At 35.2% G+C, this 17,170-nt stretch overlaps 2 protein-coding genes across 3 annotated transcripts in view; one reads left to right on the top strand and one right to left on the bottom strand.

Moving 5' to 3' along the window:
- The first annotated feature begins 1,868 nt into the window (after positions 1-1,868).
- LOC128265517 (uncharacterized) overlaps positions 1,869-17,170 on the top strand; it is a 31,134-nt gene continuing 15,832 nt past the window's right edge. Inside the window, exons 1-2 of the mRNA XM_053001558.1 lie at positions 1,869-2,288; positions 14,330-14,887. Coding sequence (XP_052857518.1) covers positions 14,393-14,887 — 495 coding nt within the window. The 5' untranslated portion in view covers positions 1,869-2,288; positions 14,330-14,392. The remainder of the gene's footprint in view (positions 2,289-14,329; positions 14,888-17,170) is intronic.
- LOC128265518 (zinc finger BED domain-containing protein 4-like) lies at positions 15,154-17,070 on the bottom strand. 2 transcript variants are annotated; one of them, XR_008268880.1, is made up of 3 exons: positions 15,739-17,070; positions 15,436-15,683; positions 15,154-15,372 (listed from the first exon to the last, which is right to left on the bottom strand). XR_008268880.1 is itself a non-coding variant. In XM_053001559.1 (2 exons), exons 1-2 carry the CDS (start codon positions 16,714-16,716, stop codon positions 15,184-15,186), a joined length of 1,470 nt encoding a protein of 489 aa, XP_052857519.1. In that variant the 5' UTR covers positions 16,717-17,058; the 3' UTR covers positions 15,154-15,183. The 2 variants fall into 2 exon arrangements, 1 of the variants encoding a protein (XP_052857519.1); XM_053001559.1 differs by having other exon boundaries at positions 15,436-17,058.

Raw genomic sequence — 17,170 nt, 5'->3', positions numbered from 1 at the left:
TATTTTATATGGCCTATAATTTCGTATTATATTTTTTGTGGTCTTTTGTTTATAGATTTACTACCTTTCTTGTGGGCTGTTGCCGCCGCTAGGCATTCGCAATGCAACCGTTACACGCCTTTTACAATTTACAAAAGGTATATTCATATACATATATGTTTTTACCATACCAGAAATACTCAAACACGATTTCAGTTATGTAACGCCATTAGCCTAAAAAAAAAAAAAATACAAAAACCAAAGCCGAAAAAAGATTCTCCAGTCACGTCTCTCTCGACAAGTGCCAAAACAAAAAAAAAAGAAATAAACAAACAAAACGCATTTTTCCAATCCAACCCAAGGCAACAGCATTGAATTCTTTTTTATGTGATTTCAATTAACATAAAGTACACATTACAGCAACAACAATGGCGGAGAACAAGTTTTCAACTTCACTTTCGGCTGTGTGCCCAGAATCATCAACGAATAACAACAAATCAACATGATCATGATCATGATCGCAATCGCCAACGAACTTCGTGCTTGGTTTAATCGAATAACATTCTTTAATTTTTGGCCTAATTGTAAATGTAGATCACTTGAGCGCTTTTTGGTAACTGAAGCGAAGGGTTTCGTTTTTAAGAGTGCAATGATTGGATGGTAATGGATTGTTCAATTTAATGCCATAAGGATGGAGTGAAGTGGGAAACTGATCTTTATACCTAAATGATACCATTTTTTTTATTTATGATTGAAACAAAACCAGATTGTTAGAACAGTAGACTTATATCATTTAGGTAGATATACTTAGAACATACTTATATGTAGTTAAGATCTAATAATACCCGTTACTGCTTTGGCTTATCATTTAAATGTTTTAATATTTAGGTCCATAGTTTATTTTTATTTTATTATTTTTATATTGTCTATAAATCAACAGATTTATGATTTATGATATACATAGGTAGCGCATTCATTACTTTTTCCCGTTAGTTCTCATGATTTCACTAATTCACCTGATTTTTCCACCTGAAATCACTCTCAATTATTTTCGCCTGTCATAGAATGCCGTCGTGACGTCAGCAAGTGCTTTCCTTCGTCTGCAGCTGCAGTTAAAGAGCAGATTGAAATTGAAATTGAATGTCTGTGGCAGATTGAAGATGCTGGCAGAAAGTTCAACATTCGAAAGTGCGTTGTTGTTGCTGCGGCTGCTGCACGCTCATTACCGTTTGTTGTTGCTTGTCGGCACTTCTTTAAACGCAGATTTACGCGAACAGGTTGTAAAGCAGTCGAAATCAGTGATGGCGGTAGCTTTTCGTAAGTTGTTTCAGACTAATTTGGAAGTCAGAAAACTGTTCAATTTCCAAGTATTTTTAATAAATTAATATTTGGAATCGAGCAAAACCGTAATAAAAACGTAAAAAAAAAAAATACAAGATTAGAAAAATTAAATTTAACCTATAAGTTTTTAATTGTTTTTTTTTTCTTAAACTAAGTTTTTAAACTGATGCCCGATTTGGTTTTTTAAAACATTGAATAATGTGTGTTGGTTAATTTTCATAAAATTAAAAATTATTCTTGATAGAAATTTGGAAAACTCTTTTACCCGGATGCCTTTTTGCCAAGGATATTGGTTTTTAATGTCACAAGGGATCGAATTTCAATTCCTAATAAGTAACTGTCTTTAGCTGAAACTTTTCCTAGCCTCTTATTCAGCTACCCATTTTGGGAGGTCGGGCATCTCCGATCGCAGCCGCAACAACAACAAGGTGGCATACCAAAAAGTTAAAGCTCCGCTTTGCTGTGCCAGCTTTTTTGGGCAGAGACGTCGACCGAATGAATGGCGGTTGAAAGCGCGGCGAGGCGATCAACTTGAATTCAGTCGACATCGAACGCGCCGCCGAGCAACACGCGCACGCGCATAATCTCACTGCGCTCTCTTTCTGCCTATTTCTCCCTTCGAATAACGGTACTGTGTGTGGATCGCGAATTAATCACATGACTTTTCGCCTGTTTCGATTCTTTTATCGCTCATCAATCGCTGGATATGGTTTTTTTTTTTTTTGTAGTTGAGTGTCGAAGTGAAATGGAATTTGTTGAATTTTAATTGCACGCAGCACGCTGCCGGCGAATCCAACAACACAATTAGCGGCCAGATTTCATTCAACTTGAGATAAAACAACAACAACAATAAAACATAACAACAACAGCAACAACAACGACGAGAAGCAGCAGGAGAAAATAGCTGATAAATAGACAACAATAAATAAATAATACATACAAAGGCCACAAACGCCGCTTCAATTAGCGTAAGTTTGCACAGAGAAAATGAAAGAAAATAATAGAAAGAGCGACGAGTAAAAGAAAACAATAATCATGAATTACAAATGACATTATCAAGCACGTGCAAAATGCAGTGCACTGCAACCTGTAAAACAGTAAGAAAAGATTATGAAAATCTGTAGAAAATTCAGCACGTACATATTATTAAACGTTTTACGAATTGTTTTAACAGTAAATAAGTTACTAAAAATTTATGATACTATACAAAAAATGCTTACACAAAACTTCAGATAAAAAAGTTGTATACATAAATCATACATGCGATTTTTTTAAAATTAACTTGTAACATTCAAATTTATATTCAATATCGTAAAATTGCTTAAATTTACATCATATGAAGCGAATATTTTTGCAGCAATCAAGCAACAAAAGGCTAAAATACAAAATTACTTTACATACTGCTCATTATATATTCAAATAATGTTAGTTTTATGAAAAGTTATGTTAAGAGGTATAATGTTTTGTTTTTTTTTTTTTGGGGTTTGGTTTACTCTTAAAACATATGATGAATTCAATTTTATTGGAATTTCAAGGTTGCCTGCAAGTAAATACATATTCAACTTTGCCTAATTTTCGTTGTTCGAGAAGTTTTTTCAAATCTAATGGCTTAAAAGTGACCTATTGACCAGAGCACACATTAAGTGCTTTAAAGTCCCGGGGCAAAGTCGTTAAGAAACTTAACAAATTTTCGTTCGTTGAGGTTGTCAATTTTTTTCTCTTAACCAACAAACTAGTTAAACATTGCTCATAAATACTTTCCATTTTTCGGACTAACCTCCTAAATGGAATTGTTTCTTTTGGGCTGACCAGCGCACAAAATAAGAATCATAAAAATACTTTTGCAGAAGAAACTGCACTCGTTTTAAGATTTTCGTTATGGATTGTGGCCCGATTTGGATGGGAATTATTCGCATTGGCTTTTGGCAGTTAGGAAACAATGTTAAAGGCTACAAATGCTATGAAATGCAGCAGTTTGTGAGTCACAAATATTGGGAGTAATCGATTTGGTCAAAATAATAAGCGCAATCTATTTGTCTGGATTTTTGGCTGCTATTCTGTCTTAAAAAAACAATTGTGCAAACGGCCTTCATGAAGTTTAAGTTTCAAATGATAATTAAAGCTTCACAGTACTAACCTGAAAGAACGCTGCAGTCAAGTTTCCCGACTATTAGTTACCTGTTCGCTACCCGTGATAAATAGTGTTGCCTACACGTACCCACAAAATTTGAAAAGTCCACCATATGTGTGTTACTTCAGACTATATCTTATTAGACAGTCTAATATATACATATATATCAGCTGAGCTTCTGATATTTAATAATCTAAAGGTTTCGATGAGAATTTAAACTGATTTAAAAGTCAAAATTAAGAAGATTAACAACATTTTCAGAGCCGGGTTTTTGGGCGTGGTTTAAACTTGGAAAACCACCTTAAAGGCATTACAAAAGTCTCCATTTTAGTTCCCAACACTGTAGCCTTTATTGTTCCCAAAATCTTGATGTATATAGGACCCAAGATGGAAATGGATCGCTAAGAACAAAATGGATCCGGATCTTTAACACATACTGTATTGCTGCAAGTTTAAAAAACGTATGTTTATTGCAATAGTTACAAAAAATGTTCATTTAAAAAGAGAAAATCCTATCTTATGAAAAAACAAATTAAATGGTGAAGAGATCATTAGTTTCTGCTAAATGATATTTAAAGTTTCGTAGCTCAGAGCAAACGGGTTAACGGCGATTAAATAGCACTGGCTGTGATCCTCACTAATATCAGGATATAAAATTAAAAATAACATAATAAAACCATACTAGAGTTTTAAGTTTTTATTTTTATTGCATGGTTGTTTAGGAAATACTTGATTTCGATTAAGGGTCTTGGGACCTTTTTTGGAAACTATGATTTCCTCACTTGCCATTTTTGATTGGAACTTCGCTTACAAGTGCATACTTTGCATAATTGCGCTTAGTAAATTTACGGATACTCATTTGGATTTGTGATTTCATAATCCACCTGAGACATAAAACATGTACACCCACCACCACTACATTTTCCACCCTCAGCACGCGTACTTATGCGATAATTGCAGGAAATGCAGCACACTCCGCGCACAAAAAGTTTGCATGCAGCGAAAGTTTTTCCTTGAATGCGCATATTATAAATAATAATAAATGCGAAGCGAAAACGAGAAAATTGCAAAGAGGCCAAAAAAGCCGCGTGGCTGCCCACTGGCTAATTGAAAGTGAAAGGGGGAACCAGACGCAGTTCGCGAGACATGGGACGACTGCACAGACAGAAAACTTGTTAAGCCGTCTGAAGTTTCATGTCAGCCAAAATATGATTTTTGAAGTTTAATGTCCACTATTTATACGAAGAATTTGTAACAAATATAATGAAATGCGAGAAATGGGATTTGCACAGATAGAAAACTTTGTTAAGCGGCTCAGTCTCATGTCAGCCTTTTAAAATACTAGTTTCAACAATTTGAACTAGCTAAGATAAGGTATGGCTTTAAATTTAAAAATCTAACATTGTTTTTTTTTTTTTTGATAGGTCTATTATATCATTTATTGTTTAACAGATTCCAAGCTAACTTTGAACAAAAAAACATTGTTTTCATTAAAGCATAACTAGATTTAAGTACAATCTTACGATTGAATTAATGAACTTAATTCTATCCAATCAAAGTTTGCTTGGAATCGTTTAGAATACGGGTTTGCCTATAATCCAATGTGTATTCGCATTATTAAACCGGCATGAAAAAATTTCATGTTTGGTGATATTTTTTGCAGTGATTGGCCATTGGCCGAACCTCCGAAAATCGACAGTTCCATCTAATGATATGCCTGGTCCGCCACTTCATTTCCTCGCAGTCTCAAGCAAGTGTTTCGTTTCTGAATTTATTTCGTTTCGATTCGCTTGATTGTGCCCGAGATATGTCTAATGTTTTGTGGCCACTTTTTTTTTTTGATATTTCATAAGCTCGGCCATAAATTGGCCAGTTATCCAGTTAGGCTGTTGGCCAGTACCAGTACCAGTACCAGTTACCAGTTGGCCAGCTGCTATTTAGCCGCGTGCGTTGCACTCGATTCCGAGTGTTCGTGGCAAGTGCGTAAGTCAATTTTGCAGCCACCATTTTCCGCAAAACACCCCGCTTGATCTCTTTCCGTTCGCGCAATTATTTTCGTATGAAGTCATTTCAAATGTTAATTCGAGCGGCGGCAAACGGCGACGACCTTGCCGCCGTAATTTTCCGGAGCTCGGGGAGCGGAGACCGGAGACCGTGGTTTATACACACAGAAAAAAAAAAACATATCTTAAATCATCCATGAAAATAGTAGTTTGCTTATTCAATTCTTAGGTACACAGAAAAATAGTTAAATGGTTAGTAAGTCAATTATTTAAACCGTGGTTTATTTTTTTCAAAAAATTAATTTTTTTGAAATTTACCTATTTTTATTTTCTTATTATTTTTGTATAACGTTATTGGTCGGATTCGTAATCTATAGTTCAGAATGGTACTTTTTAAAACAACAAAATACATGGAAAAAGAAATAATTAATATTTGTCTACTATTGTACTGTCATAATTCTAATCAAGGCTCCAAAATGTTAAAATGTAATTTTTCTACTTTTTTAATTATTATAATACTATTCAAGGGTCCCAAAAAATAAATCAAAAAAAAAACTTTACATTTTTGTAAGTAAAGTAAGGTTAAGTAACAATTTATTAATGTTGACTTTACATCACTCCTTTTTTTTGTGTGTGTAGGGGCCGTATCCACGGGGGGCTCGGATCGGATCGGATCGGGCAATGAGAGTGCGAATGCGAATTCGAATGCGTGCAACGATTGTTGTTCAAACCAGATTAGGCAGCACGTTGCGGGCTTACCTTATGCGATATATACACTGTATTATGGTACTTCACATAAGTATATATACAAAGTCGAGGGGGCTTTCGGTTTGACTACCATTACACCTGGCAACGTTACTAATCCATAAATTTAAACAGCAGCCAGTGAATTTCAAGCATTTCTGCCAAAGACCAACTAGGATCATTCACCCTTTGAAAAGAAATATAACACATGGCGTAGACAAACATTTTAGCAACTATAAAATAAAATTCAAAATAATTATCATGATTTGCTTTAATCTTTAATAACTTATCTTTGTTAGAGTAAATTAAAGTCAGTTCAACACCTATTAAACTCTGTATTGTTTTAAAAGTACCGGCTTAATATTAAAAATAATTCAAGACTTTTTTAACGCTTTAAAATTTTAATTTACTATTGAAAGCTATTCCACAGTTCATATAAACCAAAAGCGATGAACAGAATGTATGTAAATATAGATATATAGGAATAGATTTAAAGACAATAAAATAAATAGCATTTTGTAGTTTGTTTAATAGTCAAACACTACATTTCAAAGGAATATAATCTGCTCAAGTTCAACGGTGATTTCAAGGCTCTCTTAATATTAGTATGTAGTTTTAAAAGATATCTAACATTGTTATGTAATGCTGGTAGCTTTCATCGTTGTGCTAATCGAAAATTAATTGTCCACAAAAACTGATATTTAGCTTAAGGGTAAATATGCGTCGAAGATCTAATCAAAATATCAAAGTCCGACTTTTTAATGATGTGGATCCAGTTTTTGGTGCTTTCAAAATAAACCCGAAAACGATTACGACTACCTCAAAAAATTGTTAATTGCGCGGAGCTGTCGTTTGATTAATATTCCTCTGTAATTGGAAGACAAGTTTATCATTATATGCGGAATTTTTTTCATTTAATTTGTAATCAACTATAATAATAACGAGGTACACACAATTGATTGTCATTGGTGGGGCCCTCCTTGAAATATAACCAAAAAATAAACATGAAAAATATGAAATATTAAGTATACGCCATGCTGCCATTGGCCAAAATTAACAGTCAGGTACTAAATTCCAAAGGAAAACAAACAAAAAAAAAAAAAAAAAACCGAAAAAAAAACGAAGCAATGCTGGCTGACCACAATTTTGAAGGCTGCTCTTAACCCATTGTTGCCCAACATCCGAAACCGAGATGAAAAGAAAACAAAGCCGAAAAGGTAAACAATGCAAAATTGTCATTTGGCCAGCGACTCTTTGATCGTGTGACTTAAATACTTTGACATTTCAACCTTTGTCTGTCTGCATTCCAAATGCACCTCATGTGTGTGTTAACCCCCTCTCGCCCATCGACTGGCAATCAACCTTAACTTCAACTTGCAACCATCATCAACATGATCATAATTATTCTCATTCCAATTCATTTGTCTGTCCGAATGCCTGCATAAAATTAACTCCAGCCCATGTTGATCCAAGAAAATACACCAACTGCGGGGCCAGGGGTGGGTTAAGAGTGGTGTGGTGGGTTAAGAGACCTCAAGCGGAGAGTTCGAGCTGCATGCATGTGTGATGCATAAATTCCAGATCTTGCAGCAGAGCAACTAACTAGTGATGAACTAAAAGATACCAAGTACCTCTTAATTACAAATTGTTGGGATTTTAGGGGATTTTAAAATTTAAAGAAAATTAATTAAAAATCTAAGAGTAATTGAAAATTGTTGGAATGTATCTATCAAACATTTAGTGTTTAGAAAACTCTAGGTCAAAACATTTGTGTCTTTATTTTACAATTTTTTGAAAATAATTTTTTTATTACAAAGAATAAGGGGTATTTAAACGGTTTATTAGGTGTTAAAAGTGTCTAATGACTTTGTTTATTAAATTCACTTAATTTGATTTGGTATTCAAGTTTTTTTTAAGCCTTAAAAGGTTTATCGAATACAAAAGTGGTTATTGCATTAAAAAACAACCTTTTAAATTCAGTTATAATACGAGTTTGGTAAGCTTTCGCATCTAAATCATTTGAGTTCCCTTCCCTTTTTGTTAGCTTACATGCGGATCATACTGGTCCGATGCTGACGATACCCTGTTCTTTATTTTTTGTACCATATATATCACAGATTGTGGGCACATAAATTACCCCCGCAAACGAATGACTTAGACAACGAACCTGCTGCAAGAGATATACATACATGTATCCCCCGATGTTGTTGTTCTTGGTCTTATTGGCAAATGGAACGCAATTTAGTCAAACAGTTGTCAAGCCATTTGGCCACCCACTCCCCCTTTTTGAAATACCTGCTCCACTTGCCTTCGGATTGTTCTTAAGATTGTTTTCTTTGATTGCTGTCTTTGGATGACGATGATAATAGTGGTGCTGATGGTGATGCAACGCAGAGCAACTCAAGTGTTGCAAGTCGTTGCTGCAGCAGTGTCACATTTCACAGTTATTTGTTATTGTTGCACGTGCACTTTTGATATTTTAATTTGCCTTTGTCGCTTGTCTGTCACGGCAGGCGGCGTTTTAATTACCTCAGCCGACGACGACGTAAACATGCATCACATCTAATCATATAATATCTCCACAGCTGCAGTGCACACAACGAGCCCCGATTGCGTGGGTAGCAGGAAGCTCCGTCATCTGCAACGGCATCTCGTGTCTTGACTTTGTCTATAGCCATCTGTCAGGCAGTCAATCAGTCAGTCAGTCAGTCAGTCAATGTTGTGGGAATTTTCACATACTCGAAACATTGGTATTGCTTGTTTTTATTTTTCGGCATCTCCACAACATTTGCAGGTGTCTTTTCTTTTGATGCAACGCAGCTGAAGGGTTCTTCGTAGGTTTTATTGCGGTTGTCCAATTGATAATCGCCTGTTTGAGTAACTTCAAGGGTTATTTCTATAACTTCGTCCGTTCTGCAAAGTACACTTTACACAATAAGAGCATACATTTAAAAAGAAATCGATATCCCTTATTTACTTCCTGTTGATTTTAGAATAATACTTATGTATATGCATTATACTTTAATGATCTGTTTTCAAATGCTAAAAATATATGAGTTTATTATCAAGCGATTCAGATTCATTAAAAAGTGTAGTTTTTTTTCTATAAGTAAATAAACACTTACTATAAGAGCTTTAATACAATATATATATATATATTGCAAAACACATTTATGGGCTTAATTCAAAATGTTAAAATTAAAAAAAACTATGCTGTACATTTCAATAGTGGGACTTAAGCTTTTAGCAAAGTTTAAAGTTAGTTGTGCAATCTAAGTTCGCTCCCAAAATGTAAAGAAAAGCAGCACTTAAAACTTACTTTAAACAGCGGCAGCTGCTTCAAGTGTCTACACAAAGAGAAAAACGTGTCTTAGTGAAACTAAAAAAAATCATTTTATTCACAGTTGCTAAAGTTGATAATGTTGGGCATCAATTTTTTTTTCTTACATTTATATATATTTGTTATGCTTCTATAAAAACCACAAATTACTTTATTATTCCTTATTAGATTTTTACATTTGCATGGCAGCTATTATGATATAGTTGTAAGATTGTTCTCTGTACTAGGTTTTTTTTCGCCGATCTTCAGTCTTACCTTCCTTCAACACCCACAACGAGTGCACACCCCCTTCTTGATGTTTACCTCAATGCATAATTTAAGCCAACGCTCAGCGCAGCGCAAACATTCCACTTTAAGCGCAGCTGTCATAACTTTAATCAAATTTGCAAAGTTTTGATTTTGTTTACGCCAAAAAAAAAAATAAATAAATACCAGAGAGAAATAACAACCTTTCGATATGTGAATAATTAGCAAATCCAATGGATTACCTCAGTGGTTGGCATGCAAGAAATGGTTTCGAAAACATATTTCTATTTGGTTCCGCTGGAAAAGGCAACGCCGATTAATGTGAGGAAATCCTCTATCTAAGTTGGCTCCTCCATTAAAAAATAGTTGGGCAAAAATTGGTGTATGTCAATCAATTGGCCACCAAAATTATGGCCAACATGAGTCGCCGGCCAGTGAAAGTGTAGATATATTTACATGTAAATACGGGTATATGTATGTGTGTATATATGAACACAACATAGCTGACCGCAGCAGTGAAGTTTTTTCAGCCGCCAAACCGGTGCAATTTTACTTTCAGGAAAAACTTCCCCTCATGCCATCATGGTCATAATGGTCGTCTACCAGCCACCAGCCACCAGCCACCAGCTTCTCATTTTCCTCGCCTCCCTCCATCTATCTTTTCATATTTCCGTTTGACTTGCCCTTTCTTGGCCAGTAGGGAAATAAAACAAATTTAGGGAAGAAAAGAAAAATAAATAAGCATGAAGATTACACAAAGAGAATTATTAGTTTTAATTTGGAAATGTATCTGGACTATGTCGCGAAGGAATTAACTTTATATATGTGAAAAATTCACGTTTAAAAAATATAATGGGAATTTATATATAAGGCATAAGTTTAAATTTGCTGAAAGTTTGTTTTGATATTGTTTATTTTTTTGTAAGTACTTCCATTGCTGCGATTGGGCTTTCTTCTCTTGCTTTGCTTTGTGACTTTGCAGTTTTATTTGTATTTGATATTGGTTTCTCCAAAGATATTTTTACATTTTTTGCCCTCGGGCTATTGTGTCTATCTATTGATATATCTCCCGCATAAATAAGATTTATAGTTATTTATTCAAAGAGATGGTAAAATGGATATGCAGTGAAAAAGAAACAAACTTATTTATTAATAATCCCTTTGTATTGCACATATGTATTTATACTCCTAATTATCGAAACTTTAATCGCTTAACTTGTTTAAGTCTCTCTATTTATCTTAATCTTCTTGCTATTTTTGTTTTGGTTATTTGCTCTGCTGATCTATAAACAAATTTGAATTTTTTGCATTAGTTTCTGGCGTTGCAGTTGCGGTTTGGTTGGTTAGCCGCTTGGGCGATTTTCGAGTGCAGCAACAGCTGCTGTTTGGCAACAGTGTTGGCCACTAAATGTTACAACAAGTAGTTAAAGCAGTTTATTTTTTTCAAAATAAAAGAGCTAGCAATCATTAAACATTGCTAAAAAAGCATTACCTTAGTAATTATAATATTAATAGATATTGGTAGTTAATATTTTGTCGGGTGTAATCCTATGTTCAAAAGTATTTTTGAGTTCTAAAGTAATTTTTAACAACGACCTTTAAAAAATTACTAATTTGGCTATAAAAAGATAGCAGCACTTGCGAGTGTGGGAATGGTTTGTGGAGTTTTGGGGCTTGGAAAATGGAAAACAGTGCTTCAAGCACTGAAAGGCTGGAGAAGTGGAAGGGCGGGTTCCCTGCATCCAAATCGAAGGCAGCCGGGTCGATTTTCCTGTGCTAATTGAAGTGTAAGACATTCACGTATGGCGCTGTGTGTCTGGCCAATTACGCCTAATTGCTGTCAAGGCGACAACAGTGAAAATGAAAATGAAAAGTGCCACAAATGAGCAGCCGGACTCGGGACAGTGGAAAGCTTTGTCGTCTGTCGGTGCAAAAGCGGGGGAAAATCGGTGGAATGAGGAAAAAAGTCTGCTGGCTGGCTCTAAAGTGGCGAAATGTCAACAGCAAACCGAGAAATACCAAGCTAAATACCAACTTTCCTGAGCTCACAGTACAACTTTGTGTTTTATCATTGCTCTGGCAAGTTTTGCATTTGCTTTTGGCTTTTGGTGACCTAGTTTTAATTTTCTAAGCTAAAATCTAGTAATGAAGATGGAGTTACAATTTTAAACATATATGTATATTGATTTAACTAACACGATACTTATATTTAATTATTGACTTAAAGATTTGGAATTAAAGATATAAAGGTATAAAGATAATCGGCCGCAACCGTAAAACATGTCTTGTGATATATATATATTCTCTTCGATACAATTTTAAATGGAAAATCTTACCATTTGGAGAATAGATCAATAAAAACTCTTTTGATTTAAAAAAAATTGACTTTCATGATTTATAAGCCATCATACAACAAATTAACAGTGTTCAAATTGCCCAAACAATGCTTAAAAAGCGGAGAAGCAGATATAATTCTTTATTGGTATAAATAACCTTAATCACTGTCATCATTGATTGTGGATTGTGAAGCAAACTGAGTGCCTGACTGACTGCCACCAAAGAATATACAATTATAAGTTATTTATGTAATGTTTTTGTTGATTTCAATGCCAAAATCTTGTCTAAGCCGATGTCTTTAATTTGTTTCATTGTTATCGTTGGAAAATTGTGTAAGTTAGCTTTTTGTTATTTCTGTGCTGTACTTGCTCCACTCCCCCAGATAAAAACCAATTTGCCACTTGCACCAAACAATTTGCCATATCAGATGCCATTTAAGTGGTTTACCTCTAAGCGATATCGCGCATACGCCGCATGGCACCACCAAAACAATGCGACCCCATGGCCCGCCTCAAAAACCTGCCACTCTCCCTTCTCCGACAGTGTTTAACGGCTGCTTAAAATGCACCGAACATTTTTTTTTAATTCTTGTTTTTGTATTATTATTGATTTTTTCAATATTCTGATTCTATATAATAATTAAATAAAATGTTTATTTATAGAACTTAATATTTCATAAAGAAATTTCATTTTGTAAACAAAAATTTGGGAAATCGATTTAAATAAGCAAACGACTTTTAAATTAAAAAAATAGGTATGTGCAGAATGTTGATGTAAGGGTACTTTGAATGTTAATTAAAATTATAACAATTTTATTAATGAATTATATTTATTTGATAATTAAAAGAAAAAACATTTGTGTTGTCAATGTTCAAACAAAAATTATTTAGCCTGTCAATTTAATTTTAATTTTATGCCAATAGCAACTTTTTCGTTTTGGCCTTTTCCATTGGTTTTGGCTTTCGATTTCAGTTTAGTTTTCGTTTTCGGTTTCGGTTTGAATTTCGGTTTTTGTTTAATTGCCAACCAAGTGCGAACCGGTTCGCAAAAGCCAAGAACAATGACAACCGGCCAGATTCAGCCAAATGTCAAGGTGTTCGATGGCAGAACACTGGCAATGCCAGCCGGTTGACACACGTTGATGTTGGATCCGATTCTGAGCAGGTATCATAAGTGGATTAATGGCTGGCGGAGAACAGTCGATTATTGCGGCAATTATGCGACCAAATTGCGGCTTAAGAGATCAATAATCGATCGATGAATGGCCAAAAGCAATCGATCGATGGATAAGTAAGCGATAAGTGAGCGCCTTTCGAAAGTGTGTGCGCCAAACAAAAGACTCTGGCAACGAACCTGCTACGCCTGCGGTGTTTTCGGTGTCGATTCGCTAATCCATAGACCATGGCTTTTGGGCAAAGCATAAAATATGCTACACTCGAAAATATTCAAGCAAAGGATATACATATGATTGAAAATAGAAACACCTTTAAGTAAATGTAAAGCGATTTTTAACAACCCAAAAAAAATTATTTTAAATCAAGTCCAAAGAGCAATCAATATGATTCACATGATTGCTGAATTTGATGTACTTTGATTTTTAAAGACCATACAGTTAAAGAACGTTCTATTAAGCAGAACTGGGATAAAAAAAAAGGAAAACAGAAAAAATATGAAAAACTTAAATTTTGTATATTTTTAATTTGTAAACCAGGGTTATCAGTACCCCTCTCTTAAGGTTGAAACAATGACGATATTTAAAATTTAAATATATTTTTCAGTTTTATTTTTGTATTATAAAGGCGTAAATAAAAAAATTATAATATAAAAAGTTGTTTTCATAATTTTATTAAATACAAAATATTTTGAAATTTTATTCAACAAGATTAATTAATTTTTTTGCAATAAAAAAGGAAGATAAAGGCTTAAACTCAAACGAACTCAACGCTAGAATGAAATTGTAATTGAAAAAAACTTAGCAGATTTTTAAAGATAAAAAATTTAATGTTTGATTTTCTTTACATTTCAAATAACAGAAGTAGCAGAGCATATACGATTAAATTGTGATGGAAAACCGTTTTTATCATAATGTGCAAAACACTTTCTTTTGGGCTCAGTAAATTGTTTTCAAATTTCGACGACAATTCCGATTATATAATATTTTGAAGAGCATTATAAATAACAACATTTATTTTTCTCCTCCGCCTGTAGCTTGTCAATGAACCAGTGACATCACCATTGTCTTCAGCCAATCATCTCAGCCAATCAGCAGAAATGATAGAGACCAGCAGTCAGCAGCCAGCCGGCGGAGATTTCAATGGCCGCCACTCGGCATCGCCAGCCCGCACTATAGATTCGCATGATTCCACCACGGGCAGCATGGACACCATTGTGGATCGCAGTCTGAACCGCGAGGAACTGCACCAGGTGGTGACCACCATCGAGCAGAGCACGAATACCACCAACACGACGGGTTCGGGTAGTCTGACCAACTCCCAAATTGGCATGCTGCAACGGGATGAGCAGCGGAAGCAGCACGATGATCCCGACCAAGATCAGGCACGCCAGGATGCCCAGAGTCACATCTATTCGAGTCCCGTCTACGATGAGAAGCCGCCGGCGCTTAAAGTCCTTTCCGCCGCTTTGGACTTGGATACGGAGAAGGCCAAGGCCAGGATTGACGAGGATAACCAGAAGCCCAAACTGATTTCGCACCAGGAATTTAAGCAGCAGCTTGAGGAGGCGATGGCCTCCCGGAATACCAACCAGGTTAGCCATAAAAAAAACAAACATCTCTTTAATAAATACACGTTATTCGTAGAAAATTGTATTTAAGCAAAGCAAAACTATATAACAGAGAAAAGGACATATTTCCGACCCTTAGAAGTATAAATACAGGATCATCACCACTAGGTTAGAGGTGGAGAACTATCGATAGTCGGCGCCATCGATAGTGAGCGATTGTTTTTTTCAAACCATCGATAGTGTCGATAGTACCATCGATAGTCACCGATAATATCGTCCGAAATTAAAAATTTTTTTTTTAAGTTTTTAAGAAAAATGGTTTATTTTAACCAAAAGTTTTGATTCAAAAATAACAGGATGTTAATGTTTTTCTCTTTGAGCCGGGTGCGTCTCTCGGAAACAATTTGCCCTGCCTTGCTAAAAGCTCTTTCCGATTCTACGGATGTTGCGGGAATGCAAAGGTATTTGCAAAAGAGGCCCTTTATGCAGGGAAGATCAGTTTGATTAACCTGGAATAAAAGTAAAATACGTATGTAAATATTGATAACTTATAATTTGTTTTCGAATCATACCTTAATCCATAACAGTGGGTCCACATCGTGACTGACAATTGCCCTCTCCAGATATTGCCTTTTAATAAGTATAGCATCCACTCGTGCGTTTCCGATTTTGCTATCTGATCGTTCACCCAAAAAATCAAAAAATGTGTCCTGGGTACTTGTGTCCGCTGCGATGGTCAGATCCTTTCTGGACTCTTCGATTGACGAATGGGCCAGTTCGTTTTCAAAAAAGGTTGATGCTTGTTCAGCGTTTGAAGCGTCTTGAAAACCATTTTTTTTAAAACGTGGGTCCAATAATGTTGCCATCATACATACATTTCTTTGTTCATAAATTGAGAGTCGTTTCTTTATTGATTCCATTAATATATTTTGGATTGTTTTTCCTTGCATAGTTTCTGGCAAGAATTTTTCGATTTTCCGCAGAAGCCCATATGCCATGGGTATAATCAGAGATATGGTTACATATTTTCCACCAGAAACTTTTTCACTTGCTTGCTGGAAGAAAGACAATATTTTTTCCATATCTTTTAACACAAGTATTTCGTCAGCCGTAAATGGCTGAGGTGCATTTGTGGTTCCTAATAGGACTTTGGCAATGGCATCATTTGTTTTTAAAATTCTCTCAATCATGAAAAAGAAACTGTTCCATCTTGTTGGTACTTCTTGCAGCAAAGTATAAATCGTACCTTCTTGTGCTAATTTAAATTTTTCATTAGCAATCGGGCTTTGTTTGAAAAATCTAACTATTGATTTGCACTTGGTAAATAAATTTTTTATGACTGCGTCATCAACTCTTAATGCATCTTGCACAACTAAGTTGATTGTGTGCGCAAAGCATGGCAGATTTTGAATTTGCAATATTGCACATGCTTTAAGCATGGAGCTGGCATTATCAGTTACAATGCACACGGTCTTATTAAAAATGTTCCAATCAATTAGAATATTTCGCAAAGTATCTGCAATGTTTTGCGAACAGTGATTTGTTACATTTAACAGTTTTTTTGTAGCCAAGGATGCTGTTTTTAGTTCATAGTTATGAACAAAATGACTCGTCACCGTCAAAAAACTGTCATTGGCACTCGATGTCCACAAATCACAAGTTATTGATACATCCGTCACTTCTTGAAATATCAATGACAATTTGGCAGAGGTTTCCTTGTACAGATTGGACATAAGCACATCACGCAAGTATGTCTTGCTTGGCAATTTATAACGAGGATCCAATACCTGACTGTATTTGATAAAACCTTCGTTTTCCACAATGTTGTATGGCTGTACATCTTTAGCGACCATTTCTGTCAATGCATTGTCGATGTCGGTCTTTCGCTTAGAATTCGACTCGTACAGGACAGCTCTTTTGAACAAGGAAGCCAGTTCCAAGCTGGGATGAAACCTTTTTATATGGTCGCGCAAGTTTGATGTATTGCCGCTTGTTTTATATTCCTTGCCACAGTCAAGGCATTTGGCAAGTTTTTTGTCGTCGGACCTCTTAAAATACTTCCAAACAGTTGATATTTTACTCCTTTTAGAGTTCTTTTGGCTTTCGGGGAGAACATCTTTTTCAGAGTCCGTGCTGGTGCAATCACAGTCCTGTTTGTTTGGACTTGGCGCAGTAGGTGTTGCGGACCTCCGACGTGTACCTTAAATGCAACACATTATCCATCAAAATACTTATGCAAAATACATTAAACATACCTTTTTTAAAAAGCGTTCCATTTTTAATAGTTTTTTTTATAATTCCCGTCAA

This window comes from Drosophila gunungcola, unplaced genomic scaffold (assembly GCF_025200985.1).
Source record: "Drosophila gunungcola strain Sukarami unplaced genomic scaffold, Dgunungcola_SK_2 000127F, whole genome shotgun sequence".
NCBI classification, from domain to species: Eukaryota; Metazoa; Arthropoda; class Insecta; order Diptera; family Drosophilidae; genus Drosophila; species Drosophila gunungcola.
Note: the sequence above shows the minus strand (reverse complement) of the source record. Positions and strands in the feature narration are given on the sequence as shown.

Excerpts from the sequence above, each read along its gene's own strand:
- LOC128265518 (XM_053001559.1), bottom strand. The coding sequence starts at position 16,716 with ATGGTCGCTAAAGATGTACAGCCATACAACATTGTGGAAAACGAAGGT. Across the intron at positions 15,373-15,435 it reads ACCCACTGTTATGGATTAAG|GTTAATCAAACTGATCTTCC; the intron begins GTATGATTCGAA and ends CTTTTATTCCAG.